General features: G+C 41.2%; 1 protein-coding gene across 4 annotated transcripts; it reads right to left on the bottom strand.

The window, feature by feature from the left end:
* Positions 1-794: 794 nt before the first annotated feature.
* Positions 795-17931, bottom strand: cep44 (centrosomal protein 44). 4 transcript variants are annotated; one of them, XM_015954359.3, is made up of 9 exons: positions 17831-17931; positions 17622-17719; positions 9780-9927; positions 9418-9555; positions 6926-7117; positions 6614-6742; positions 5667-5741; positions 1538-1575; positions 795-993 (listed from the first exon to the last, which is right to left on the bottom strand). In XM_015954359.3, exons 2-9 carry the CDS (start codon positions 17711-17713, stop codon positions 939-941), a joined length of 867 nt encoding a protein of 288 aa, XP_015809845.3. In that variant the 5' UTR covers positions 17714-17719; positions 17831-17931; the 3' UTR covers positions 795-938. The 4 variants fall into 4 exon arrangements, with proteins under 4 accessions (XP_015809845.3, XP_054607713.2, XP_015809844.3 ...); XM_054751738.2 differs by having other exon boundaries at positions 17835-17853; XM_015954358.3 differs by having other exon boundaries at positions 17622-17887.
* Between the last annotated feature and the right edge of the window lie 1390 nt (positions 17932-19321).

Genomic DNA, 19321 nt, shown 5'->3' with positions numbered 1-19321 from the left:
GCATAACCTTGACTTAGCAGTTCTGGCGTGCATGAAAGGTTACTGAGTCAATTTGATGGTTAAATTGGCCCTTTTTAGTCATTACACCGATCTACAAATTTACATTAAATCAACTTTTTATTATTTAAAAAGGAGACTGTGAAGTTTGGGCGTGTTTTTAGCATCCCTAGTGTCCGTTTTGTAGAACCAAAAGCAAAACTTATCTCCTCTCTGTGTGAAACATCTCCCCAGCCGTCATTAGCATCTACAGAAGGGATTCATCACTAAATCAAACTTGTCAGATGTGTTCAGGATATAAAACATGCAGGAAATGTGCTAGAAGCAGACTGCAGTGCCAGGTATGTCAGCTAAAAGTGCCATGCCACACAGAAGTTGTAAGTGTGATACCAATAAATATTTACAAAAAAGTCTCAGTTTTAGAAAGTGGCAAAGGGTCTTCATGACTGTCGCTAGCTTTGTCGCTGGAAAAGAAGTCATTGAGGGGGATCGGAAAATCATTAGGAACAAAGTTCCCGAGTTGGCAACACTGGTCTTTTCAGCTGTACAAAACATGCCCAGACGCACAAGATAGTGCCGTTGTTTTTCTTATTTGGAAAAACATAGACTCCACGTCCGGGCGGGCTTATATACAGCATTTCTTTGTGGAATACAAAAATAATTAACATGCTATTTAAGGCTGGGCAGTGTGTCTAGTTTACACAATTTTCCTACCTCATGGGGTAATATGGAAGCAATTCAAGAACATGATATTAATGTTGGCAATGTCACGCACACAAAAAACACACACGCACACGTACAATTTAAAATTTTATTAGTAAAATCTTCCATGAGTTGGTGATACATTTCTAAAAAAACAAAAGTTACAAGGCAAAATAAAAAGTATATAAAAGTGACATATTTCAACCAACAGTGTAGTGTTGTGTGAGGCTCATTGTCCATCAGAATTTGTTTGCAGGCACTGGTTTCTGCAGCTGACCGGAGGAGTTCTTCAGCCTAAAATTTCACACAAACACGGAACAGGCTGAAGTGGGTTAATATAACAGCAATTACCTCCAATCTCTGTTCAAAAGCTACAAACCCAATTTGTTTTAGGTCCAGATTTCAATAAGTTGTTTTACAGTATGTTCAGTTTCACTAGATGACTACATGGTTTATATAAAGTAGATTTGTAATGTGCGGCAAGGGGGTGGCTTCTTCCTACTCCCTTTGGGCTAAGACTTTTTAAAAATGTGTTTATCTTTTTTTTACTATGTTTATTGATTTTAAAATGTTTGTCTTATGAAAAAAAAACTAGATTATAAAATCTCAATAAGCCAAATCATTCTTAAATAAAGAAAACAACAGATGTAGATGCAATCCCCAGTAGCAGGAAGGGCAGCAGTGGAAACCAGAATGGCAAGCTTTGACTAAATCAGACGCCTTTGGGTTAACTGCCGTACTTAGTGAAGTCCAAACCGTTTCACTTGGACTTGGAGAACTAAACATATTTGAGGAAGCATCATGAGATGGATCAGGAGCAGCTAACGTCCGAACTCACATGTTGCTGATCCTTTCCAACCTTTCCTTAAGGTCATCCTGGAACAGAGAAAGAAAAGACAAGAAAACATTTAGCACAGCGCTCTCAAGTTAAAAGTTCTGAGTGAGATTTCTGGGGAAGAAGGAACAAAATATTTTCTAGGCTTCGGCCGCTGCGGTCCCTCGACCTCACTCTCTTTTCCCAACTGTTTTTGTTTATATTTTGTTTTACATCCACCTTGCTACAAATAACCACAAATACCGTAAATCCTCTAATACAGGCCCGGGCCTGTATTTGACTCAAGCTCATCAAGCTCCAGGCCTTTATTGGAAGGAGGACCAGAATTAGAGGCAGGCCTCAATTTCTATTTGAGCAAAATGAACTAATGGTTCACTGGAGTTTTTGACAATTAAAATTGAGCCCACATTTTCTAAGTTAAACACATTTCTTTTAACAACGGTAGTTTCTGCTTCAGCCCTCTCCCCCCTCCCCCTGCGCAGCGGCCGCAAACTCACTGATGCGCCTGCAGCCTCTCGGAGTTCCTGCTGCTCTAAACATTAAAATAATTATTTCATTTTCTGTTCCTCACTTCTGATTACCTTCAATGGTGTCTGTTTGTTGCAACCACCAGGTACAAAAACTAACTTGTTTTTATTTGACTATTTTTCTGTCCTGCCTGTTTATTATCTTCCTGCATCTCCTCTCAATCCTAAAGAAAAACTGCTACCTGGGTTCATATATATTCACCTCATGAGTTACCTTTGAACTGCAGTTATAAAAGATCTACCGACCGCAAAAACAGCAGAGTGCTCGCTGCTTGCCGGCCACATCAGTGAGGTGCGTCACCGAGGACAAAACAGGTGATGCACCCCGATCCACAGCAGCGAAACGCATCAGGCACAAATAAAAGAATAAAAGACAGAAAACATAAAAGGAAATGAGTTGACATGAACAATCGCGTGTTAAATTAGTTTTTGAGGTGGCGACACCTGATTTGATAAGGTTACTGTGGCCGTGCTCAGGACGCAGATGTCTGGAGCGCGTCAACAATCAGAGCTTTGCATGCGCAAGCTGGTTAAGGTTAGGATGGGGGTGAGGGGAAGGTTAAATTGCAAGAGGGAAAAGGTCACAATTTGGTTAAATGTCCGTTTTACGGCGGGTGTCAGTACCGACGCTCTGGCACAGCGCGTTGCCTCCCGACGCGCAGGAGCTTGTCATCTGCTGACAGCAGGCTGCTGTCTTTTCCGAGGACTGCATCTTGCCGGTCATTATCACGTGACAGCGACTAGTCGATGACAGGGATAAAAAGTCACTATAGAGCGGTGAAGTCGACTAGTGACTAGTTCATACAACCCCAGCTACTGCTCCCCAGAGTGTTCTGCAACATAATCAGCACGTTCTCTTTGAACTTGATATCAAATTTTTGCCTCCTCTTCGTCTCCGAATGGTTAAAGTTACCCTCGCGGTCTATCACTGGCAAATCAAAAGTGAGACGGATGACGCAACCGCCCCCCGTACTTGCTTGTTACCACAGTCCACCCGGCCACAATAAAAAAACGGCCATTATTCACCTCCGCCGACTCTGACACCGGCCAAAATATGATACCCGGCCATTAATTGAATACAGGCCAATGTTAGAGGATTTACGGTAATAATAACTACCTAATCCGGGGGTCGGTAACCTTTTCCCATCAAAGAGCCAAAATTACCTGCTTCCCACAGTAAAGAAAACACTGGGAGCCACAGCAGAGAGTTGCTTTAACCAATCACAACAGGTGACAGCAGCCATACCAGTCGCTCGAGCACGCCAAAGTTCTCTTTCTACAGAAGATAATTGATAAAACGATTTGTATAAAATGGATCCAGAAGTTGTAGCCCGTCTCTGCCTAAAATATTTTGGTATTTTTCACCTTGTTAGTGGTTTTACTGAGCAGGAGCCACTTTTGTCACAGGTTTCTTTTTAAAACATGTTCAAACAGTTCAGAATACAAATTCAGGTTCTGTCTGGTTGGCAGGGTCCGAAACTAACACTCGCCACTCGCCAAATGCGAGGAAATTGCTCCATTTGGCAAGTTAATTTTTTAGCTGTATCTGCCACATAGCGAGTAAATGTTTGCACCAAATTAGTTATGTTTATCAGTCGTCTTCCATGGATTTCTGTGATACTCCTCCCGCCTGCATGCAACGTACACAAACGTACGCGAAACGTGAGCGCCACATCCAACGTCATTTCCTCCTATCCCATTCAATCAGTTTATCAAGTAAGCAGTTAGCTTCGTGTTAAAACTAGCGGTGAAATGTGGCGGTTTTTAACCGGAGTCAGCCAGCCTTCCAAAAGAAAACTCGTCGAACTGGAAGAAAAACCACCAGGACCAGTGGCAACCAGAAGATTTTGTGAAAAGTGGCAAACTGGAGATGGCGGAGTCGTGAGACAATGGCTACATTATGAACCAGAATCTGCGCAAATGAGCTGCACCATTTGCCGCCAGCACGCTCGAGAGAAGAACTGTAACAACTCGTTTCTCATAGGAAATAAGACGATGAAGCTTGAGACTATTCGAGAACATGAAAACAGCAAATGCCATATTGCCTGCACATCCATGTTCCGGGCTCAATCTGAGTCTCCACTGGTGACACCCACGGTCTCGGCGCTAATGGCTATGTCAGAGAAAACACAGAGTCTGACTAGATTTCAATTAAAGAGTTCATAAAAACATCTCTTAAAAATAAATAAATAGTAAAATGACAAAACTGTTGTTTTTCTTATTAATTGATGTTTTAATTATTTTGTCACTCCTCTCTGTTTGGAATCAACATAATATAGAGTAACATGCTTTAGGTAGATCTAAGTCATTTAGAACTTTGGCTGGTAAAAAATATGCTTGGCCGGTAGATTTTCATCATCTACCAGCCAACTTGGCCGGTGAGTCAAAAATTTTATTTCGGATCCTGCTTGTTGGATTGTTGTAATTAAACTTTGTAGGTGGGGAAGGTCAGAAAAGGATCCGATCTATTTGTTTTTCCCTCATTTGCGGTGACGGAGGTAACGGCGCAGTGCGCCTGGCTCTGGTGTTAATCGTTTACTTTTATCTCTTTGCAACAATTTTTACAAGAAAACAAAACAGTTAAATGGCAGGGTTCATGTTGACTGTTTATTTTGACGGACAAAATAGAAAGAATTACCCCGACGCATGCAGACGAACTGCCATTCTTAGCGTCACGTACATCGCAGATGTAGCTAAATCACTCAGGAAGAGATTCCCATCTGAACATCTGAGCTGGACACTGCTCAGCGCAGCTCGCTGTCAGCGCGTACGTGAGGTGCACAACGAGCTGAAGATGTGGAGAGGGGCTTGGAGCGCGTCGCAGAACCAGAACCATGCAGGAAGGTTCCTCCCACTGAAGCGAGTGTTTTCCAGTCTCTCAGAGGGACTTTTGAAACTTAGGCTGAATAGCGCTTGTTCCTATCTCCAGTGTGGCTCCATGAGCCTTTCTGAGGAAAAATCCAGAATCTCATATCCTCTTCAGCTCAGAAAGCGCCTATAGAAACATCTGATAACGCACAAGCAGGTGACCTGTCAACCCGGTCTCACAGTAAGACCGAACCTGTTCTGGTTTACGCAGACAATCTTTACATTTAGAATTGGCATACAGATATAAAATTAATGCAGTAAAATGAAATACATTTTATTTAAATATCCATTATTATTTTATAAGCACAGAGAGCCGCATCAGATGGATGGAAGAGCCGCATGCGGCTCCGGAGCCGCGGGTTGCCGACCCCTGTCCTAGCACAAACTCTCAAAAGGAGGAGTGTTCCGCAGCTTCGGCTGCAGGCCAGACTGAAAGCTACACAGAGGGCGGGGCTTAGGTTGAGCTCTGAACAACGCTGTTAGGTGCAGAGTGCAGTGCACTGATCACTCGTAGCCCATTCAATATGGGCTTTGTTATTTTTGGCGTGAGAAATCTAATGTGTGGCGGGAAGGATGATGCGGCCCCTACTTGGTGGATGTGAACCACCGACCTATGGCTCGACGGACAAAAGCTTTACCTGTTCGGCTATAGCCACCCCTAGTTTTGGTGTTTAAAAATGAACCTTCCTCTCTTTATCATCGGTTGTACATACGATACCGCTAAATGACTGTTTCACCTGTTGCTTCCCTCCAGAAATGGAACTGAAAGTATGGGATGAAGCAGGTAACCGACATGCCACAGAGACATCATCCTGCAAAAGATAGGCCATCATTATTAAGGCCCTGTCCACACGTAGCCGGGGATCTGCCAAAATGTAGATATTTTTCTATGTTTTGGCCCGTCATCCACACGAAAACGGATCTTTTTGAAAACTCCGGCCAAAGTGAAGATCTGCATTTTCTCCGTTTTGGGTGTCTGCGTGTGGACGGACAAAACCGGAGTTTTAAGGTCCGCAACGTCGCTTTCCGCGACAAAAAAATGCTGACATCACGTGTGCGACCTGTGTTTACACTAGCCGACAGCATGGATGCCCTCAGAGCTGCGCTCGCTTTATCAATTGTCCAAGCGCTTTTTGCTTGTTTGTTTTTGCAAGTGGAATTACTGCTCCTTGCGGAAGACCACAGACGAAGGACGAGGTTAAGAACGGGGGAAGTACTGCCGCCTACAGGTCTGGCATGTCCTTAACAACGTATTTATCCGGGTACGTGTGGACAGATTTTTTTTAAACGAGGTGGTGTGGATGCAAGTTTTTGGAGGGGCGGATATTCGTTTTTAAAAAAAAACCGGCTACGTGTGGACTAGGCCTAATACTATTCTTTGTAGTAGTAGTACTTACTATTTTTATTATTATCACTCCTGAGTAATTAGTTTATATACACAGATAAATAATGTCACTAGCATGTCCAGCCTGTGTATTGGACAGTTCTTATTTGGCTTCCAGTAAAAGGACTGCCCATCAGTTTTTCCCAGCTATCTCTGGAAATAACTTGTTCCTTTTTCTGGAACTCTGGGATAAGAAGAAGCTGATGATGTGATCTCCCTTTTATTTATTTTATTTTACTTTTGAGGGTGGGGTGGAGACGACTAACCAGTATGATAAAGAGCAAAAAGTATTTTACAAACCTTCTCTGTGTCTTTATACATGTGAAGTTTCTCCAGACGTTTCTCTAAACAACCCATCTTGTGCAGCTGAGACCAGCGAGACTCCAGTTGAGCTTCCGGTGCAGAGAGTCTTCCTTCCACCTCTGATACCTGACAGACAAAACAGATGGCTCAGGAACAGGCAGGTGCCACCTTGTGCTATCATTACCAGGTTCTACGTCAGGTTCCCTTGTTTGGTTAATTTATCATGTTGTATGAAATCTGTTCTAAGGTATTTTCTGTAGTTAAACTGGTCGACGGTGATCTTATGTTAAACACTTAGTGAATACTCACGTAGAGGAGGCTTTCTTTGCACTTCTCTCTTTTTGGCTGCCATTTGGTCTCGTTGTCAGAAATAAATGAGGAATTTACTTCAGTGTGAGAGACACATGCTACATTATGAGAGGACAATGTTTCCTTCAGAGATGAATTTGAGATCCTGACACGGTTTTCTTCATGATCCACAACAAATGCCTTCCTGGAAACCTACAACACATAAAATCACAAAGATGGTCAAATGCATAAAAAAAAACCCTGATAACACACAAGTTGATATAGTTCAACACTCTAGTTATTACTCCTTCGGGATTGTCTAACTGTAAATGTGCCATTTTATTATACTTGTGATGTCGTTTTGTTTCATTTTATGCACCAGATGGGTGAGCATGGCATTAATTTCATTGCAAGGGTTTATTCAATTGATAATAAATGTTTTAAAGGTGTGGATTACAATCGATACATTTTGCAGTGGTCTCTAGTACGCCTTGTAAGTTGTACTTGGGGGGGGGGGGGGGGGGGGGGCACCAGTTTCAGGAACTAGAAATAAGCAAATTGGACAAATTGGTAAATTTGTCATTTTGAAGGATTTTTATTTATATATTTTTGCTTTTACTACATTATGAATAATTGAAATGCAAAAGAAAAAAAAAAAAAACCAACACCCAAATATAAATGATAAATGACCCGCAGTTGTATAGCGCCTCTCAGAGTAAGGACTCCAAAGCGCTTTACACTACAGTGTATCATTCATCCATTCACACACACATTCACACACTGATCGTAGCCACAGCTGCCCTGGGGCGCACTTACAGAGGCGAGGCTGTCGAGGACAGGCACCACTGGTCCCTCCGACCACCACCAGCGGGCAAGGTGAGTTAAGTGTCTTGCCCAAGGACACAACAGCAGCATTCACTGTCTGGTGCTGGGATCGAACCAGCAACCTTACGATTACTGGACGACCCGCTCAACCTGCTGAGCTACTGCTGCCCCATATACACGAAACTGGATAAAATACATAACGATGCGGGTCAATTTACTTCAGTAAATCGAATTAGTTCAAGAAACAATTTAAAGGCTCAGGAATTTTTTGCAGGTGTTTTCTATTTGCAATTGTACATTTTAGTTGAATGGGGTCTTGTTTCATATCAAACAATGACTTTAGAATAGTTTTAGTGTCCGTCCGTCCGTCCGTCCGTCCTCCATCCATCCATCCATCCATCCATACATACATAGCCACCCATTTTCAATCCATCCATAGCCATCCATCTTCAGCCACTTATCCAGGGTCAGGTTGCGGGGGCAGTAGCCTAAGCAGGGAGGCCCAGATTTCCCTCTCCCTAGTCACTTGGGCCAGCTCCTCTGGGAGAATAAGGTGTTCTGTGGCCAGCCAGGAGACATAGTCCTTCCAGCGTGTCCTGGGTCTACCTTTAGGTGTCCTCCCGGTTGGACGTGCCCGGAAAACCTCACCAGGGAGGCGTCCAGGAGGCATTCTAATCAGAAGCCCGAGTCACGTCAACTGGCTCCTCTCAATATGGAAGAGCAGCGGGTCTACTCCGAGCCCCTCTCGGATCACTGAGCTTCTCACCCTCTCTAAGGGAAAGTCCAGCCACCCTGTGGAAATTCATTTCGGACGCTTATATCCGCGATCTCATTCTTTCGGTCACTACCTAAAGCCCGTGACCATAGGTGAGGTTTGGAAGGTAGATCGACAAGTTAATCCAAAGCTTTATCTTCCGGCTCAGCTCTCTCTTCACCACGACAGATCGGCACAACGCCCGCATCACTGCAGACGCAGCACCAATCCGCCTGTTGATCTTGCGCTCCATCTTTCCCTCACTCTTGAACAAGACCCCAAGATACTGAAACTCCTGCACTTGGAGCAGGACCTCATCCGTGACCCGGAGAAGGCATTCTACCTTCTTTTGACTCAAGGCCATAGTCTCGGATTTAGAGGAGCTGCTTCACACTTTGCTGTGAACCGTTCCAATGAGAGCTGGAGATCACATTTTGATGAAGCCAACATCATCTGCAAAAAGCAGAGACTCAATCCTTAGGCCACCAAAACAGATCTCCTCAACACCTTGGTTGCACCTAGAAATCCTTTCCATAAATGTTACAAATTTTTGAATGAATTGGTGACAAACCATTTGGTGCCCATTTATTTCAATTATTCAGTGTTATTTTGAACAATTGGACATACATTTTATTATGTCCTAGTCATTTGTATTTTAGTATTGTAGTAGCGTATAGTAAATTAAGTTCTATTAAGATGTAATGACATTTTTTTTGCATATTGTTATGAAAAAAATACTGAAATAGTTATTTTTCCTGGTAATTCGTTACTTTTACAATCTTATAACTCAATAAATAACTCAGTTATTTATTGACAAAGTAATTAGTAACTATAACTAATTGCATTTTAAAGTGATGTTCCCAACACTAGTATTGACCAATACACATCTCCTTACTTGTATGATAAGTTTAGATCATGTTATAAATGAAAAGACCTTCTTCAGTTGGCAGTGTCTCTGCAGGACCAGGTTAATGATGTCACAGGTGAAGGAAATCTTCCTTTGAGAGAAACCGGACTGGAGGAACTGCTGTTTGGAGAGCATGGGCTTATAGTGAAAGACATCTCGTAGCACCTGGAAGCATAAAACTCGAACACTTAGTTAGATGGTCTGGTAAAGGACAGCACATTGTTTAACACAACCACCCTAACGAAAAGTCTACCATACACCAAGAAAGAAAGAATGAATATTGACTAAGTGTAATGTAAGTTTCCCATGCAACCTTAGGTGATGACTCGGCAGATTTCCCTTTATTAAACATTTCATTTTATTGCACTAAACATAAATGTGAGAAGTACCTTATACAGAGTGTCAGTAAAGCGCAGGTCAGTTTTGCCGGCCAGTTCTAGTCCAACTGCAACGAGACTCTCAGCAAAAGGTGGAGAGGAGGAGGTGAGGCTGAAGCTCAATATTGGAAGAAAAGCTATAGGATCTCCTTTATCAAGCCTGATGAAGAAAAAAAGACATTAGCAGATCTAGAAAACAACTTCAATACACAGTAATGTCTTAATGTTATTAAATAATTTATATTCCGAATACAAATGTACGTGTGCAGAAAGGCGGACAAGGGTAAAGTGGCTCACTTCAGTAAAGTTTGCAAGATATTCACAGATTTGACTTTTCCAGCTAAATGACTTCCGATCAGAATGTTACCTCTGGTACTGTGACAAAGTATCTGCAGGTTTAAGGGAGCCGAATTTAAGACTTTTTAAGACCTTTTTTAAGGACACTTTGACCAAATTTAAGCTATTTTTTTTCATTAAATTTAAGCTATAATTTCCAGCTATTGCCTGGAACCGGAGCTAACCACGTCGTGAACGTTGGATTAGCCATCCAGTTACCATTAATGTTGCACTTCCCCATGGTGCAAACTCCCACTAGCGTGCTCATCTAAAAATAGCCCCCTTTCAAACCAACCGAATGTGTACGGTTCCGCTTACGCCAACATACACAAAAAATGCCGAACTAATGGGCGGGGCTGACTCTGGTGCAGCTCCACCTTCTGGTGCAGCTCCGCCTTTGTGGTTCTGCAGCGAGAACCCTCTTGAACTAACTAGAAATTCACGAAAATTTTATAGAAATAAAAGAATCTTGTTTATTGGGTCTTTGGTAATTTAAGACCTTTGGAAACTATTTAAGGATTATTTGTCATTTTTAAGGATTTTTAAGGCCTTAAATTTGGAAAAGCTAATTTAAGGCTTTTTAAGGATCCGCAGACACCCTGAAAGTAATCAACAAGCTACAACCTCTTTTTTGTTTAAACAAGCTTTCCTCTGTTCCTGACGCGATGGAACTAAGTGCTCAGGGACCGCCTGCAAATAGAAACACCAGAAATGGTTCATAATAAAAAATTAATTCTAGCCATGTCCACTGTAGCCTCACCAAATTCACAAAACATAACACTGCACACATGCTGATCATACTGTACCCACTAGTTTATTAGTTTTACATATATATATATATATATATATATATATATATATATATATAGGTGAAATTTTAAATGTTGTAAATTTCAATTCAATTTAAATTTAATTTAAATTTATAAAGCACCTGTCACGGGTGCGCAGGTGAGTCAAGCGGAGATGAGGATCCAAATGCGGGGAAGAAGGAAGGCAGGAACGTTTAGAGGGTTTTTAATAAGGAACACGCGGGACATGAAACCAAAATGGACAAGGAACACTGGGAGGGTTTAAATACACAAGGAGCTGGGATCTAAAATGACTGGGAGACGAGAGGCAGGTGGTAGTAAAGACACAGGACTGAACAGAGAGGGGAGACAGGGCAGGTTGTGACAGCACCTTCTCCTTAGCGGAGCCCGAGGTGCTGAACAGGACATAAAAACAAGAGCAGTAAAAAAAACAACATATTGAATAAAAATCAGTAAAAAGAAAAATAGACAAATAAAAGCAATTAAAAACTGCAATACTGATGATAAATGATAAAAATATAAAAGCCAGTTTCAATGTTGGGGAAGCTATATAAGTAAATAATAAGGTAGTAAAAGCATATATATATATATATATATATCCTCAATTCTCACTATAAAAGTGAGTTTTAAGGTGTGTTTTAAAATCCTAAAGAGAAGGCGCTTGCTTCACTGTCAAGGGGAGCTCGTTCCACAGTGTAGGGGTCATTTCTGAGAAGGCCCTGTCCCCCCTTGATCCCAGTTTAGAGCGGGGAACCTCCAGCAACTCCAGCGTGAGCAGGGACCATAACTCGTCATCCATTTTAAACTGTAAATTCACACAGCTGATCACTTGTTACCCACTCTCTATCTGACACTTTAGTTTAATGAAAAAAACATATTTCTGAATTTTTGTAAATTTTTATTGGTTATGATTTTCAACAGCTCCGCCATTGTACTCTTAAATTAATTTTCTGATTTATTTTTTGTGTGAACGTGCATTACTTAGAATTTTCAATAGTTCCTCTATTGTACACCGTAGTGACTCCAAATCAGCACAGCTTGTGAACACTTACCCAATCTCCACACTACACAATTTCATTTTAGTAAAAAAAAATGTCTTTAATTTTTGGTGCATTTGTAATTACTGGATGTACACATCCCCCGATTTGGCTGTAAAGCAATCAGCATTGATGCTCGAGTGTCAAGAGGTACAAGAATCAGCTTTTATAACTGAAGAGAAAAAGGTACACTAAAAAGTACATAATCAGGATATCATAGCACCAAACAACGTAAGGATATATAACAGTAACAATATTTGCTGAGAGCACACAGTAATAATTAATTCATGGTGTATTAATTTTTATGACCCTAGAGCAGGGGTGTCAAAGATGCGGCCCGCGGGCCGGATCCGGCCCGCAAGCGAGTTAAATTCGGCCCACGAGATGGTTGTGTAAACTTTATTTTCATACTTTACAATGTAGAGTGAAAATAAACTTATCTTTGTGAGCAAGTTTTCTCTGTAATGAGTATAAATAAAACAAAGCTGCGCTCAAGGCTCACACAAGAACTTGAATCACATCCTGAAGTTGGCCGCCACTCAGGATGTGACTTCTGATGTTGATGCTCCGGTGAAAGCTAAAAGATGTAAAGTAAAATGAGTCAAATATACTTTAAGTGCTGCATGAAACTGATCTTGCCATGTGATCTGTAAGCTCTTTGAATCACTAAGGAATGTTTCTTTTATTTATTGATTTTTTTATTTTTTTCAAATTTTCAAGTACACTTCAGGTGTTGTACTTGTACCACACTGTCCTCAGGCTCCTGCCTTGTTTTATATTGATTGTATTAAAACAAAGAAAACAATCTGAAGTTTTGTTTTTATTTACCGGTCCGGCCCACTTGGGACTAGATTTCCCTCAATGTGGCCCCTGAGCTAAAACGAGTTTGACACCCCTGCCCTAGAGCGTTTTCCTTTTTTATACAAAACATTAACTGCCATTTTAGTAATTACTGACAGTGTTCATTAAATTCATAAACCATTTTTGGACCATTCTTCTTTACAAAACATCTCTAGTTTATTCAGGTTTGACGGCTTCTGAGCACGGACAGCTCTTTTTAACTCAAACCACAGATTTTCAATAATATTTAGGTTTGGGAACGGAGAAGGCCATTTCAGAACAATGTACTTCAAGCAGTGTTTCTGGTTGTTGTCTTGTTGAAAGATTAAGCTCTGCCGCAGCTTCGGCTTTGTCACTGATTCCTGGACATTGGTCTCTAGAATCTGCTGATACTGAGTGGAACAAATGCGCCCCTCAACTACGTTTTAGAACATATTCGAAGAGGAGGGAAACTTACAATTGGGCTCCTTAAATACTCTCTCATAATTGGATTCACCTCTGTAAGGAGGTCAAGGGTCGCTGAGTTTACCAAACTAATTTGGAGTTCCAATAATTAGTTCTAAAGGTTTTGGAATCAATAAAATGACAACAGCGCCCACATTTATGAACCTGCCTAATTTTGTTTAAACAATTATTGCACACTTTCTGTAAATCCTTTAAACTTTGTTTCACTTGTCAAATATCACTGTGTGTGTGTGTGTGTGTGTCTCCTATATGAAATTTTTACTTGAAAGTTTTATTCGTAACAACCACAAATTTATACAGGAAAATCATAAAGACCAACGAGGCTGCCCAAAATTTTGCATCCTACTGTAGGTGTAGTGTGAAGAGCAACTGTTTACTACTTCACTACCGTGAAATAAGCTCTTTTAAGTGCCTAAGAAAAGGGAGGTCTGAGGGCTCTTTGTAAACGCACATTAAAATTTCTCAAATCTGGTTGGTCCAAAACATATAAACAACAAACCCTTGAAGGAGGAAACACTTCCTGTATTCAGCAGTTTGAGCCAAAGCTTCCAGCTCATGAAGTTCCTGCAAAAAGCTTCAAGCTTACGCTAAATCCTATGGGAATTCAAGACCGATTTTTCAGTGGAATAATTTTAGCGGCATAAAGAACCATCCTTTTTGAGAATTAACCAGTTACTTGTTTAATCTACAAAACAGCTCATCAGACGTGAAACGGTCTGCCAGAAGCTACCCAGGAAGTATTTTTCGACCAGTTGAGCATTATCTGAGGGGGCCTCTTCCTTGGATTACCTTTTTAACATATTTGCTGTGCTGCAGCAGGATTATGGGTGGTTTCAGTTCGGTTTCATGCAACGTTTGCATCCAAAAAAGTCGCTGCTGTGCTGAAGAAACGCAGAACCTCGGTGAGCACAGCCCGCTATCTGTGTTTGTTCAAGTCCAGCTCAGTTGTCCCAGCACGGCCTCAGATGGTCCTTCAGTGAGATGGCAGCTTTTATTCGTTTTTCTTCAGACCGCCTACATGTGCTGGCGTGACTCAGAGGTTGGCCGCTCGTTTTTGGTTTTGGTGGTGTGTAGGGTTGACCCCATCTTCTAGCTTCATCTCCTCGCAGTTGCCCTTTCATTTTCACTATGGCTTAGTGTGCAGCTGCTGGCCAAATCGTTTGATTGTTAGATTCGTAGCTGTCGTTAAGCTTTGTAGCTATTTTTTTGGAACTGTGTTCAATAACTACATTAATCAGCAGATGGCCATTAAATGATATAATTCCTCAAATAAATGCTATTTTTATACACCACCACCTCGAGTAGCTTCCTAAATGTAAGTGCCGCCGCTGTTGTGGTCCTTGCACGTTTCAGCCCCAGCTCTGTTAGCACAGCCCTGATGAGAAGAGACTTTGGCAACCAATCACACCTTTAACAATGCCATCAATCAATCAATCAATCAATCAATCAAATTTATTTCTAAAGCGCTTTTCAAACAAAGTGTGATTCAAAGTGCTTTACAAAATGACCCCAGATTCCCATAACAGGTTAAAAACATTAACAAACATATGCAAGCACACACACGCACACACACACACAGACTCACACACACGCACATACACACACAAGTAAAAATTATATTTGGCTGAGTCCAGATGAGCCAAGTATGGTAACGCAAGGAAACGCCGTCAGAGGAGCCGTCTGCCCCGGCAGCATCAGGTCTTCCACACTAAGTCAGGGCGCTCAGTGGAGGGGGAGCATAGACCCCCACCTATAGAGCGCCCAGGAAGCTACAGTTGACCACCGCTCCCGGGGCAGAGGGCCCCTACAGAGGAAATACTGGATTAATATGAGTAAAAATGTAATAAAAGAGCTAATATAAATGACAAAAATTAGAAAATAAGTAATAAATAAAATGATATAGACAGTAAAATAATCATTTAAATAATAAAACTGTGCTAAAATATAATCATATAGAACATGCAAAGCAAGTAATAAAATATAATCATGTAAAACGAGAAATAAAACTGTAGAAAATGTTTAGATAAAAGCTAACCTAAAAAGATGGGTCTTGAGTCTTGACTTAAAAACATGAACGTTCTCTGCGGCCCTGAGGTCCTCTGGCAGCTCATGCCTTTCATATAATTTGTGCATGTGCACAGGCACACAAACTAGTATGTTATAAGAGCTTAATTAAGCGAGTCAGAAAGATATGTCTGGATTTATAAAATAAATCTGGTTGAATTTTGTTTAAATTTAGTTTATCAAGTTAACCCATCCAATACTAGTGCAGAGCCTACCTTCCAGTGTAGTAGAAGTTCTCAAGTAGCGCCGTTTCTGCAAAGTGGCCTTCTGATGTTTCTGAGGGTCGTACAATGTTTTGTACAGGGTGGGTCATTTATATGGAAACACCTTAATGGGAATGGTTGGTGATATTAACGTCCCGTTTGTGGCACGAGCAGGACGTTAAGTGAGAGGCCAAACTTTTCAAGTGGTGTGCTTGGTTTTAACGTAAATTTATTCTTTCATGGGTTATTTACAAGTTTCTGACCACTTATAAAATGCGTTCAATGTGCTGCCCATTGTGTTGGATTGTATATGCAACCCTCTTCTGCCACTGATAGCAACACCGCAGGAGAAACTCCAGTATCTGTAGTATCAGGTGCTGCACATCTCGGATCTTCACGCCATAGACAGTTGGCTTCAGACGGCCCCAAAGATAAGTCCAAGGGGTCGGATCGGGAGACCTTGGGGACCATTCAACTGGCCTATGATGACCAATCCATTTTCCAGGAAACTGTTCATCCATAATGTGGTGGTGCACCATCTTGCTGGAAAAACTCAGAATGTGCCAGCTTCAGTGCATAAAGAGTACAAAAAGTACATCGTAGTCTGGAGAGCAGGTAGGTGCTGATCAGAAGGGGCCATTTTTGTGTCACTAGAGTTTACAGTGTAGGAGCTACTGATAATTCAAAGTTTTTAAAATTTACCAGAAATTATATAAGTATTATTTCCAAAAAATGAAAGGTGTAGTTAGCCTAGTGAACTAGACCAAATTCTTGCTTTGCAAAGAATGGTCTAGGCATGCTCCATTGGAACCTCTGAAGCTCCTACCAGGACTCTGGCTAGCCAATCACAGCTCTCTAGAGGGGTTTCAAACACATAAAGAGCTGTGATTGGTCCATAATGGTGGGCCAATCATAGTGCTCTATCTGCTTAGTGAACAAATCACAGAGCTTTATCCGCTTTGTGGGCCAGTCAGGGCACTCTATATGCCTGGTGGGTGGGATGATGCAACAGAGTGAAACAAGAGTATGTCACATTCATTGTCCAGTGGAATGCGGAGATCATTTGAAAGACAACGGTAGAGCCCGCCCCACAACCGAGAGCCGTCAATGGAGCATGGCCAGACTAAATAATACATTTATTTAGTCTGGCTTGCCAGGCTAAGGTGTAGTATGAAAAGCAGGTAAGTGGTAATGAGCAGGAGTGATTTGGGTGTCAACGGAGTTTACATATGAGCTTTTGAAATTTCAAATAAATAAATAAAAAATCACCAAAAATCAGAGAACTATTTCTCAAAAAAATTAAAGGGTATTTATGGAGAGCTGGTGAGCGGTGATCAGCATGGGCCATTTTTGTGTGAAAAAATTTTACAGAGTAGAAGTTATTGAAATTTCTAAGTTTGAAAACATCACCAAAAATCAGATAAATAAATAAAAACTAACTTAAGGATTTAATAATTTTTCTAAATACATAAAATGTGTAGGATGATCAGCATCCAAGCTTTGATTTGGTGTGTGAATTTGGTGTCCGTTTCAAATGGAGGATCTTTTACAACTTATATCATGCAAACTGCATTTCCTTGCCCTGTACCTGTGCATGTGCAATGACAATAAAGTTGAATTCTATTCTATTATTTAAAATTTCACACAAAAACAAAAATATGTACCTGGATTAAACTAGTGTAGTGTGGTCAGCATGTGTGCAGTTATATTTTGTGAGTTTGGTCACACTGCAGTGTGTGGAGGTTATTACATATTTTATCATCAACCGTTTCTGGTGTTGCAGAACAGCTCGTTCTGTTGCGTTGGCAAGAGCAGAGCACCGACAGAGGACGGGTTTTTAATTTTTTTATTCAACATCGTTGTAGCTTGTTCACTACTTTGCCAAAATCACAGGGGTATGTTTCTAAATACCTCTTTATTCTGAAGGTGTTGAGCCACAAAAGTCGAATCTGCCAACATCTTGCCAACTTTACTAGAGTCTTGTTCACAGCCTTACCGCGACAGAGGGGTGTTGTTTTTTTAAATAACATTTTGATCATACATTAGTAACACGGAAAGTATAATTACTTCTCCGGTGAGACTTCCATTAGAAAAGCTTACCCACTGTAGTTCACACATCCGGGGTATTTTATAACTCTCAGGAGACTCTCCAGTTTTCGAACGCTGCTTTGGGAATCACCCACGGAAAACATCGTTGCCTTTACAAAAACAGAAATAGACGTCGTGCTAACAAGAAGATTAACAACACAACCTCTGCTCATAACCTAAACAGGATGTTAAATCTCAATTTTAGGTGGATTTCTTCTTACACACGTCGTTGCGTCGTTGTGAAGCAAACAAAAATTAGCGGGCGTCCTTTCTTGTTGACGTTTTACAAGAACGATTTCTGATTGGCTGTTAACTTCAGGTCTATTTCTTTGTTTACATAGATAGACCCAGAGCTATAGCTCTAGATAGACCCCGCGTGACCGCTACTGCGCTGACGAGCCATCTTGGATCGGTCGAGGGGCATTGAAGTGTCAGCATGTTAAGTCAACCATAACTCCTTGAATTCTGAGACGATTTCGATGCGGTCTTTTCACTGCAAACTTCACACATGTACCTCAGATACAGGACACATGTTTTAGCGTTTTAATCATAGAGAATTTGCTGCGAGTACATTTGTGATTTGTCCAGAGCTTATTATCAAAACTTTTAGAAAAAAGGAACTGCACTTTTAGTGATTAATATCAGTATATTAGCAAATGAACATTTAACAGATTTACTCCATATATTAAATGAAAATGACCTAAACATCACAGAAAGGGGAATGTTTGAAGACTCTTGGTAAATTCCTATACAAATTTGTCAGATCTGGTTGGTCAAAGTTCATAAAGAATCACTTCGTAAAAGTGAACACACTTCCTATTTTACCCAGTTCCGCCAGAGCGTCGAGTTCAGCTAAAGCTCATAGCTCATGCTAAATGACCATCCTATGAGGAATCAAACCAGAATTTTCAGAGGAATGACTTTAGCGGCTTAAAGATCGCCAAATCTTCCTTTTTAAATCAATCAATTATTATTTGCTCAATTCACCACTCGCTCATCAGAAGCAAAACCGGCTGTCAGAAGCTACCTGGAAAATATCTTTTTACCAGTCGTGAATATTCTGAGGGTGCCTACGATCTTCAGATACACCAGAAGATTCGCTTGCCGACCAGATCGCCAAGAACTTCCGCGATCCTGGTGTAGACAATCGGGTGGCTTCAGAGTGGTTGATATTAATTTGATAACTTGCTAAATTACATCAAACAAACAGCGAAATGTATTTTACATGGATAAACACAAAATCTGCACCAAAAGGGTGAGCAAAGTCTCTCAGTAGACGAGGACACACAGCTACTATTAATATAACCAAAAATACCACTCAGGTAGCAAAAATAGGACCACTAAGGTGTCAAACCCAAACGAACCACTCAGGTGTCAAACGAAGACTTTAACGTCTATAGTGCGAGGAGAGCTAGAGAGGAGAGTAAACACCTCCGTGTCAACGTCCATCTGTAACCTCTCCTAGAATGACAGGCAGAGCTCCCTTTTAACAGGGAGACACAATTAGTCTGACAGCCTGCAGCTGTGCAGGCAGAGTACCGAGGGCCTCTTGTGGCCAAAAGGTGACAGTGTTTGTCACAGTGTGCCACCCCAAAAATGTCTTTGGCCTCGTCTGGCCACCCCGATCAAAAATTTCTGGAGGCGCCCCTGACTCAAGGTCGGTGGGGGTGTGTATGTGTGTGTGTTTGTGTATGTGTGTATATTTGTATGTT

The sequence above is a fragment of the Nothobranchius furzeri genome, chromosome 7 (genome assembly GCF_043380555.1).
Source record: "Nothobranchius furzeri strain GRZ-AD chromosome 7, NfurGRZ-RIMD1, whole genome shotgun sequence".
Lineage (NCBI taxonomy): Eukaryota > Metazoa > Chordata > Actinopteri > Cyprinodontiformes > Nothobranchiidae > Nothobranchius > Nothobranchius furzeri.
This window is presented reverse-complemented; position numbering and strand designations above follow the sequence as displayed.

Coding starts and splice junctions, on each gene's coding strand:
- cep44 (XM_015954358.3), bottom strand. CDS start 17,782: ATGAGCAGAGGTTGTGTTGTTAATCTTCTTGTTAGCACGACGTCTATT. Junction 9,928..17,621: donor GGATGTGTGAACTACAGTGG/GTAAGCTTTTCT, acceptor TTTCTTCATCAG/GCTTGATAAAGGAGATCCTA. Junction 7,118..9,417: donor GACACTGCCAACTGAAGAAG/GTCTTTTCATTT, acceptor TATGTGTTGTAG/GTTTCCAGGAAGGCATTTGT.